Source organism: Anarrhichthys ocellatus, unplaced genomic scaffold, assembly GCF_004355925.1.
Source record: "Anarrhichthys ocellatus isolate YVR2014 unplaced genomic scaffold, GSC_Weel_1.0 scaffold34, whole genome shotgun sequence".
Classification (NCBI taxonomy): Eukaryota; Metazoa; Chordata; class Actinopteri; order Perciformes; family Anarhichadidae; genus Anarrhichthys; species Anarrhichthys ocellatus.
The window spans coordinates 3,827,122-3,837,852 of record NW_022280064.1 but is presented as its reverse complement, the minus strand read 5'-3'; the positions used below and the strand labels follow the sequence as shown (position 1 = coordinate 3,837,852).

The following is a 10,731-nucleotide window of genomic DNA, read 5'->3' as shown; positions in this document are numbered from 1 at the left end:
CACACACACACACACACACACACACACACACACACACACACACACACGCACACCTACACACACACACATCTCAGTGTTTTTCCTTGTTAGTTAAGGGACTTGAACCAGCAACCTTCCAGTCACAGGCCAGCCTCCCCAGCCTTCAGGGCATTTCAGCTGCTGACATGTTTGCTCTCTGCGAGGCGGCTTGTTAGGGCGGATCACAGCCTCCACACTCGCTCTCAACACAGAATAATGAGAATCCTACGGGTATTAATTATGGTGGAGAGAAGGCAGAACACGCGCACACGCGCGCGCACACAAACACTCCTATATTACCAACAGTGGACTATCGTTTCACACTAACCAAATGTGGACCACTTCTGGGCATTTTAAAAACAAAAGGGAATGGGAAAATGTATAAAATATAAGTGCAAATAGAATTTTTTTATGTCTGTTTTTATTGCCATGGGGGGACTTGCAGTTTACCTGTAAATTATTAGTAACCTTGCTGCATGCAGTAAGTATATTTATTAAGAACTTCAGCATCAATTATATTCAAAAATATATAGAACACCAGCTACTTATTTCCTTTTAAAGGGTATTCATATTTGTCTGTACTACTGTATGTAAATATCACGGCCTCTGTGGGGTATCAATTACCTTTATCCTGTGGACTTAAATCTACTCTAAATTAATGAGAGAAACCTTCTCAGGGTCTCAGGGTGAGTTTTTAATCATACTTCAGCAATAACTTTGTTGTTGTTGCTGTTTGAGCATCTTCAAAAGCATTCATTACAAAAATCAATAGTCGTATAAAAGATCCTGGATTAATCTTTCTTTACTGAGGACGAGTCACAATTGCGATTTCATGTTCCGTCTTTTTGCATCCATATTGCCATGTAAGAGGTAAATCTAAAGTGTCACCTTCTGTTGTAACTCTATTATGCTTTAGTTTGACATCTCTCTCTTTACATCTATCATGACCTATGAGAGCGAGAGTGAGAGAAGTGAGCAATATGTCCTCATCCGTCTTAATAAATAAATAATAAATATTTTCTTCTTCTTTCCACCAGCAACTCATGACACATGTCCTACATACATACATACTCACTATTTAAGAGAAGAAGCTCGGAACATTTTGAGGGTGAATCTACAGATTTAATTAAAAATAATGTTTTGAATACCTATAATATGTTTTGTTTTAAAGCCACTATGTGCATCTGAATTTAGCGCCCTCCAGTGGTAGCATTACAAAAACACACTGCTGCAGACACCATTGGACACCAGCACTGAAGGAAATATCAGAACATTCTGAAAGATGCAACGATCACCTACAGATTATGTAGTGGCTTTATGACACAGAACGTTGAACAACTTTTCGACGAAACATTCTTTGGTTGAAACCCCCCAGGTTATAATTTCACATCAGACGATTTGACGACCTTTTTATTAACCGTCTATAGATGTGTTCACTGTTCACTTCATCCCAGATTCATCTGTTCATCCTGCCTCTTCATGGCGGAGGAGAGCTACATAATTTTCTGCGTCACAAACATTGTCTTTCTGAGGTCCTGGTCGACTCACCTGGTTGCTGGAGGGGACCCCCTCTGTTCCGATGCACGGGGCCAGCGTGAGGACGGGCAGCTCCTGGCCCTCCAGCCGGCGAAGCTCCAGACAGTTCTGCCGCTGTTTGATCACCCCGGACTGAGAGTCAGAGTCGTCTGGGACTCTGATGCAGGGAACATAGAGTTAATACAAAAATACATATCAAAACTACATAGCTTAAAACCACTAAAAGTAAGTGAAAAAAGTTTATTTTTGTTGATCTGAGTGACTCTTTTATCTCCAAAACCACATTTACCCAAAGTGAAAGCAGCTGGGTTTGGAGGATATATCGTCTTCATTTTAAGATACACTAACAGCCTCACTGAGATGAGACAGAAGACCCCAATCATCTCCGCATAGTCTCATTAACTACATCAAGATATCACAGTTAATTTGACAGTGATTCATCAAAACGACGCGCCCGATGCACCTTTTAACGAATCCTGCTTAAGGCCACGCTTCTCCAAACTCATTACTTCAGAAAGTTTCTTCCCAATCTTCCTCTTTGATGAACTTTCTCAGTCTTTTCTTGTTACATCCTCGGCCGCGCTATAAACTCGGGCTTAAGCCCTGTAGCATTAATTCAATCTGCTATCTCTCTCTGTTTTAATAACCCGTTAAAGGTTATTCTGCGTTTTTTAAGGGTCAGGTCCGTCCTCTCCTGAGATCAAGCCTGTTAATTCCATTCTGGGGGATTAACACCAGCCTTCAGTGGATAAATGCGTATTTAAGTGTGTGTGAGTGTGTGTGTATTGAAGTGTGTTTGAAAGATAGAGAGTGTTTAAATGAGAGTGCTTATGTGTCTTAAAAACATTTGTATTGGCATTTATGTGCGTGTAAAATTAGAATACTGTATATAAGAATCACTGCCAGGGCGTGTGACGTCGGTAAGTGTTATCGTGTGTTCATGTATGTGTGTGTGTGTGTGTGTGTGTGGGTGTGTGTGGGTGCAGACAGGGCCTGTTGGAGCTCAGCCAATCAGGACGAAGGGAGAGATTTATTACAAAGACAATGACTGAGGTGTAAAGAGACAGGAAGATGGCCTGGGTGTGGTTGAAGGTGGGTGTACACTCACTGTGGACATGTGACTGATAAGAACAGATGCGTGCATCGTGCACCGCCTTTGCAGACAACACAAAGCGTTGCAGAGGTGTGCAGTGTTTGATAAAGACAGCTGTGTCATTTACAACCATAATACCTGCCCTGTGTGCTGATGGCATCAAAACGCAGGTAAATATGTTCTGACCGTATCATAAGATCTGCAAAACTAGCCACAGATTTGGAACCAAACCGCTTGTGTTTTCGCCGATCATCTTTAATTGTAGCTAGTTTTCGTTTGGTGTCCCTGGGAAGGATGAGGGTACTAAAGTTGGAGGACAGAGCAGCAGATGCAGAGATATCCTGATTTATAGAAACTTGGTAAGAACTTGTGGCACAGTCTCCATGGTCCCAGTTCATTACGCTGGCGTAAAGCGTGTGACAAAGCTCCTCCAGGCTGAGTCATATTCCACACACACACACACACACACTCACACACACACACACACACACACTTACTTGAGCTCCGGGTAGACGTTGTCCAAGTACCACTTAAAGGATTTGCACTTGAGCTTCTTGCGGAGCTCCACTCTGCCTCGGATGCTGGTGACACACAAACAAACACACACAATCAGACGTTCAGATGAAAGACTGAAGCAGCCGCATAAACAGTCGATCAGATATTCAGAACCCTTGTGACTTACACTAAGACACGAGGAAGTGCTCATAAAATAACCAGACATGCCAAAAATATTCATAATGATATTTAAAAAGGAACGTACCGCCTGGACAAATAATGGAAGTGTGTGATGTGGAAAGGCAGGTGAAAGCCTCCAGTTGTGTTTAAATGTCAGCGTTTACCTGTGTCTGACAGATAAACGCTGACATTTGAGCACAGTTGTGGGCTTCAATGTCTGTTCCCGCTGTGTTCTTCATGATTATTGTGTTACTCACATTGTGGGGACTCGCCTCCTGTTTGGGGACCAAACTCTGGTCCGATGTAAACCATTTATTTTATGTTTAAAGAGTAACACGCCAGGTTGAAAAGCTGCGTTTCAGTTAAACTTTAACTATTGGACGTCAGCAAAAACATTTTCAGGGGTTGTTCAGTTACTCTGTAATGTTTCGGTTAAACGTCCAGGGATTGAGTCACGGTTCTCTATTCACTGCTGTTAGTATTCTGGTTGTAATAGTTCATCGTGGGCACTAATGCAGATCAATATACATGTCTACTTTATGGCCCTATTCGAGTCACAGCTTTTAGTTATTGTGGTGAAGCACAGCTGCAGATGCTGCTCGGGGCACTTAACACATTTTAAGAGTTTGTATTTCTGTCACCTTCCACAAGTTGCAACAATCTGTAAAGTTGTGCCAATCCCCCCCCTTGGTTGGCGTTGAAATTGGCAAAGATTTTCTTCCATTATTTGACGGTTTATAGCCGAGATTAACAAGAAACAAACCGTACCCACCCAGAAACAAACCGGGACGTTGCGCTTCACTGGTGTTCGTGTTTAACCACCAGACGTGAACGCTTTTCTGTTGCTTTCTTTCTGGCTCTGCTACAAGAAGACGACATCTCTATTCCTAACCTCACCCACAAAACTCAGATTGGTTTTTTTTCCAACTAAAGAACTGGAGCCATCAACAAGCACAACAACAGTCCTGATTGGAGATTTGCGGCCAATTCAGAGATCTGGAACCAGGCCAGTGTGAAAATCAGCTGTGTGATCATAAGGGTGTGTGTGTGTGTGTGTGTTCTTACTCTCCGTAGGATTTCCCTCGTGCTGCAGGCCGAGCAGAGTAGTAAAAGAGACTGAAGTCGTCCATCCACACCTCAGCTGTGCGACGTGTGTTCCTGTATCCACAAACACACAGAATTAAAACCTTGGTGCCTCACAATCTAATTTCATGATTCTTAATTTCAGGTGATTATACACTGATTAAACCACAGTTATGAATATTATATTCCATAGCTGCCAATTAGTTAAATGTTACACACTGTTCCTTTAAGTTAAAGAAGCTTGAGAACCCCAGAGTAAGAGGACGAGGTCTGTCCTCTCCTCCATCACCTGATATTTTAACCACAGTGAAATAGAGGAGAAGCTGCTGCAAAGAGGGAAGGAAACGAGTAAAGAACAGACATCAGCAGAGTTCACCTGCTGCAGAGAGAACAGCCCCCCTCCAGATGTGGTCTGGACCAACACCCACCATTAACTTGTTGTTCTTTCCAGATATCCGGACACATACTGCAGGTTTACACCGGCTGTAAATCCTACTGCTGTACCTCTCATTCACTTCGGCCCTGCGCTTCATTCACCGACACTGGAGCACATTTTCTTTATCTCTGAACCCCTCCATTTACTCCTCTTCTCTCCCTCCTTCTCTCTCTCTCTCTGTAGTAATTAGCTATTAGCTGAGTTTCTCTGAGCTGTGAACTATCTCATTGAAATGATAGAAACCCTCCATTACAGGCGCTACACACACACTGGCTGTGGCGGTTTAATGAAAGGGGAAGAGAGGGAGGATATGAGATGCTTGTAGGCGTACAAACATAAATACGTGTCACACACAGGCTTACAATTAAAAGAAATCAATCATTGCACACACACACATATAGATACACACACACACACAGGACACAGCAGCAGGCCTCGGCGAGGGAGCGGGAACCAGCATAATCTTTGTAATCGTAATTATTAAGCAGCTATTATTATTTAGCATATTCATAACTCAGACTGCCGGCGTCGAGCCTCCGGCTAATTAACCGGCGGAGCAAACAACTGTAGCTTTGTTTGGGGCGAGCGGTGTTGATCACAAACATCGGGTCATCGTGATACGAACAAAAAGGCATCACCGCCGTCATCCGCACAGAACAGATGCTGCCTCAGTTACGACCGACAAGGAGCGACACGGGCGGATGAACAGCCCCGACAGGAGGAACAAGAAGAAAGTCTCAGAGCTGGCGTGAATTAGCTGGTTGACACAAAACAATAAGTTTATACGAGCCGTTTGGCGGAGAGGCTTCGCTCCAGAGTGCCGTTGAGCAGCGTGGAGCGCTCGTTTTTGGGGGGGGGGGGGCTGAAACCAATCCGACCTGGCAGCTCCGCCCATTAGGCCTCAAGGGGATCCTAACTTCCAACCCTGGCAGTGTAAATGCCTTGCTCACATGCCCGAGGTTCCTGAATTACTGAACTGTTAAAGGAGTAACACTCCAGATGAATCGTCGGTGTGGCGTTCACTGGATCCCAGGAGTTGTTTTGTGATAAAGCGCTGTAATTTTGTTTTCTGTGAGCTCACTTGTCTTCTTCTACAGTTTGTCGTTTACAAGGTTTCCCAGAATGCCTTTCTATACACGGATATTCAACCGGCTGCGACCTCCGGTTCTGAAAAGTGAAGCCAATGTGGAAGTGTCTTAAAGCTGCATTCTCTCTAGTGTCCACCAGGGGGCGACTCCTCTGGTTGTATAGAAGTCTATGAGAAAATGACTCTACTTCTCTCTTGATTTATTACCTCAGTAAACATTGTGAACATGAGTTTATGGTCTCAATCTCTAGTTTCAAGTCTTCTTCAATACAGCATGATGTTCATTTAGTACATTATGGTCCATTTAGAGTCACACAGACCATAAAGCAGGGGATGCTTTAGGGCGGGGCTACACGGTGATTGACAGGTCTCTACCAGAGCCGTATACAACGTCTGTACTTCACTCCTCCTCAGTCCAGATATGGTCACTTCCTGTTCACTGGTTGCAAAAAAACAATATGACGACAACTCCAGTCATTCAAAACGGCAGTTCACAAACCAATAGATGACGTCACGACGACTACGCCCACTTCTTGTATACGTTATATGATATTCACTAACAAAGGGGACAGAGAAACGTTTTGAACACTGTCACCGCACCATTTCCTTGTTCTTGTACAACACATTGACAAACACGCCATGCAGTAAAAGTGCACCTCAAGTCAGTATATCTGAATGGAACCAGCATCCTTATTGTAACCATGATGAATCTATTTAATATGAGATCAATCCGCACGCGGCCCGAGCACGTTAGTGCCGTTAATGGATTACTGGACTGCCTGTAAACATCTTTCAGTTTGAACCGTTTGAAAGGGGCAGAGAACAGAACACAGCTTATGGTAATAGGATGATATTGTACTCGCAGCTCAAAGGCTCCCAGGCAGCTGTAAATCCACTTTAACAATGATGTGAGCAGCTCTTTCGGTGGCGGCGACACACGGCTCAGAGTGCAAGCGAGCGCCGCACGACATGTTTCCTGCGTGTTACATCAGTCAAACAGCAGATCAGTCAGCTGGAACGTCCGTGTGATCATTAGTCAGGTAGGTTAGTGACTAAGTGCTGTGAAATGATTATCGGAAAGGACAAATAGTTGGTTGGAAAAGATTATTATGATATGATTCAAACATTAACGTTGACTGTATTGTCTTTTTACGCTGCTGCTTGAATATCACGTCACTGACAGCAGCTTATAGAACAGACTCCCGTTAATGAGGGGAAATGTTATTCAGTCTCTGTTTGATACATATGGCGATGATGGCTTATGACTGTGCTGAACGTTGGGTCGGAGAAGGTGCATGTCGGGGATCGGGTCACAGACGTCTGTTACCGCACTGAAAAGACTTGAGCTGGTTAAGGGCTCGGGAGCAGAACTGCCGCTGCGGTTCGGGCTCCGGTCGGGCTTGGACAGGAACTATGGAGGTTTCTGTCGGGTTAATCCAGATGGAATGGACTTGGTCCAACTTGGTCTGTTCACTTACACTCGACAGATCTGTAAAACTGAGTTCCTCCACAAAGAATCACACAGAAGCACCACTTTGATTCTTGTGTTTTCCAGAGATTCACTCAGAAGAAAATAAGTCATTCAGCATGAAAAAGGACTAACTGACAAAGGAAATCTTTGATCAGTTCTGTGCCTTAACCTCCGAGGTGCATGGATCAGAAGAAACAATCCTGCTTATAAAGTTATTTGTACTACAAGTGTTGCTGCAGTCTTGACATACTGCATACATTCAAATAACCCCCAGAAAGGAAATTCTGACATTACGAAGACACTTACTTGATGTAGGTGTTGGCGTTACCGTCGGGGAAGACGTACGGGTGTTTCTTCCTGAAGACGTGACCCACTCTGCTGCAGGGCAGGATCTCCAGACTGCCGCCACACTGCCACACCCGGAACGAGATCTCTGCAAGCAGGTAAACACCCGACGTTTAACTCGTGCATCGTCTGTATTTCTCCATTCATTCTTCTCACCGAGCCACTGGTGAAAACAAAAGGGCTTTCATTTATTTTCTATTTTCTTTTCTCAGTCCAACAAACAACCCAGACACCATGTCAGGAATAGATGTGCGAGCCCTCGGTGTGCAACATTTCCTGTTTTTGTGGAACTCATCTTAAGTCTGTTGTCTTCTTTTCATTATGAGGCACTTGGTGACGTTCTTTTGTATTGTTTTGTTGATTCTGTTGGTCCCTGTGTTCAGTGGTAGTGTTTCTGAGCTCCAGAGTCCCTTTAGAAAACCTCTCATCTTCACAGTCTGCCCCTCTCAGTCCTGGTTCCTCCCTTCCCTCCAGCAGGGTCCAGCAATACGTCCTGGGTCTCCAGCAGCGTGGTGTTGGTGTTGACTCCCAGAGAAGAGAAGCTCTGCTCCTGGAGGAGGAGGAGGAGGAGGAGGAGGAGGAGGAGGAGACGCTGCTGGTGCCGGGAGCTGAGCTCTCCTCCTCCCTCCGGAGCTCCGACTGCAGAGGACCAAGGCTGCGGTGAAGCCGGATCTGGGTCTGTCCATGGTGGACCGGTCTCTGCTGGAGGATCTGGGTCTGTCCATGGTGGACCAGTCTCTGCTGGAGTCTGAGCTGAAGGAGGTTCTGGTGAACCTGCATGAGTTCATCTGGTTTCACCAGAATTCGACCCGGTGGCTCCGATGACGAGCATCAAGAATAACTCTATAGAAACAGACCATCTTCTCTCTGATGGTCTCTTTACTGATGGAGGTCTGATAGAGGATCAGGACTACACTGAGACTGGTTCATATAGAGGATCAGGACTACACTGAGACTGGTTCAGAACCAGTTAAAAGTTCCTCACAGTAACTTTAATATGTGTCTTCCTGGTAAGTCTTGGTGTTCTTTGAAGTTTTGTCTCCTTGTCATTTTTTGGGACAAACCTCTCTGAACATTCGACGATCCGCACTGACGGACTCTGAATTTGTTTGTCTGATGCAGTGTGAATGTGCACGTGTGCAGAATGTGTTCATTTGACCTGCTTACACTGTGCTCATTCCCTCTGCATCGTGTGTGTGTGTGTGTGTGTGTGTGTGTGTGTGTGTTAGTTAAATGTAACCGGCAGAGCTGCTGTCTGAGCTCCGGGGAGAGACAAAGAGAAGTAACAGAGCTTCCCCAAAGAACGAGATGCTGCGAACTACAAAGTTTTACAGCGAATAAGAGGGAGAGAAAGAGAGAGAGAGAGAGAGAATTGGTGAGAGGAAGAGAAAATGAGAGCGTGGACCCGGTTTGATGAGGAAGAGGAGAGATGGAGGTAAAGATGAAACACCAGAGAGTACAAAGGAGAACAAGAGAAGTCAGCAAGATACTGAGATACTGACACCCAGCCTGTGAGACTGACAGAAACACCACAGAGCGCAAATGAGTGTGTGTGTGTGTGTGTGTGTGTGTGTGTGTGTGTGTGTGTGTGTGTGTGTGTGCACGTCAGAAGGAGAGGAAAAACAGGCTAACAGTCTTTCATTGATCTGAGAAAAGCAGTACAGCAATAAGCAAACTGACTCAAACACTGTTACTGAGAGTGCAGGCACACACACACGCACACGCACACACACACACACACACGCACACACACGCACACACACACACACACACACACACGCACAGTTCAGATGACTGCAGGCAGGTAGCAGCAGGAGAGCCAGATGTTGCTGCTGGATGGATGTCAGACTGTAAGGACTGCTGAATGAAAGGTTCACCTTCACTCAGCTGCTCACAGCAGTGGTATTAATATTTGATGTTAAGGTGATTTCTAGGGTACACATCCTTGTGTTTTATTAGTTTATACGACGGGGCTGGTGGGTGGGAGATGTGATACTCACAATAACATGTTAAAAAACATCCTACATATACTATATAGACACTATGATATATAATAACACATACTGTAATAATTAGATGCATTTAGTGACGATGTTGCAGTAGGTAGACTTACGAGAAGCTGAATAAAGTGCAAATGAGTAACTGACAGTCTGCCTGCTGTCTTCTCAGATTGAAGAGTTTTTAACTAGAATACCGGGTCTGTTTTTTACATTTCTGTTTAACTTTCAGCAGCGCTCTTTGGGCAGAACAACGATGAAAGCATACCGTCAGACTATCAAGGGTTGCAGAAGCCAAAAAAGAGGATCAACATTCAAACCTCTGCATTCTGGCTCAGAAATCAGTTTGCGTCACTATGACTGCGTTACAAACAAATTCTGATGAAAATGAAATACATGAATTACGTTTGTCTGAACGCTGAAAGCTAACTGTTGACATGCTTTGATGCTTATTTCCTTGATTCTACTTTCCCCCTGAAATGATTGATCCGTGTGGTCACCAGGAAAAAGACGACTCACCGAAGTTCTCCCCGCCCCAGATGTCCATGGCCGTGTCGTATTTGCCGAGGTGATTGAACCAGGACCTGTCAATCACGAAGAGGCCGCCCGCGATGATGGGAGTCCTGTCAGAGAGAAACAGCAACAAGAGGGAAGAGACGTGAGTGTGGTGTCTGTGTGTGTTTTAACTTCTCCAGGATCTGATCAAATCGAAAAGTAAAAAGGTTCATTCACCACTTTTGTTGCTCTCTGTGTTTTCCAAAATAGACAAACGCCACACAAACACTCTCTCTCTCTCACACACACACACACACACACACACACACACACACTTTCCTACTAAACCGAGGCTGAATCATGATCTGGACAATGTGGTGAGTGATTAGCTGAGGGCCAGCATGCGTCATCAAATACCCTCTGTTTATCAAAAAGTATCCTGCTGTCACTGCCTGCAAATAGCAGTCAGTATGTGTGTGTGTGTGTGTGTGTGTG

The 10,731-nt window shown here is 44.7% G+C and overlaps 1 protein-coding gene across 1 annotated transcript in view; it reads right to left on the bottom strand.

Annotated features, from left to right (window-relative positions):
* Positions 1–34: 34 nt before the first annotated feature.
* galnt14 (UDP-N-acetyl-alpha-D-galactosamine:polypeptide N-acetylgalactosaminyltransferase 14 (GalNAc-T14)) overlaps positions 35–10,731 on the bottom strand; it is a 92,011-nt gene continuing 81,314 nt past the window's right edge. Inside the window, exons 8-12 of the mRNA XM_031865935.1 lie at positions 10,261–10,364; positions 7,706–7,832; positions 4,388–4,480; positions 3,145–3,228; positions 35–1,711 (exon numbers count right to left, since the gene is read on the bottom strand). Coding sequence (XP_031721795.1) covers positions 1,483–1,711; positions 3,145–3,228; positions 4,388–4,480; positions 7,706–7,832; positions 10,261–10,364 — 637 coding nt within the window. The 3' untranslated portion in view covers positions 35–1,482. The remainder of the gene's footprint in view (positions 1,712–3,144; positions 3,229–4,387; positions 4,481–7,705; positions 7,833–10,260; positions 10,365–10,731) is intronic.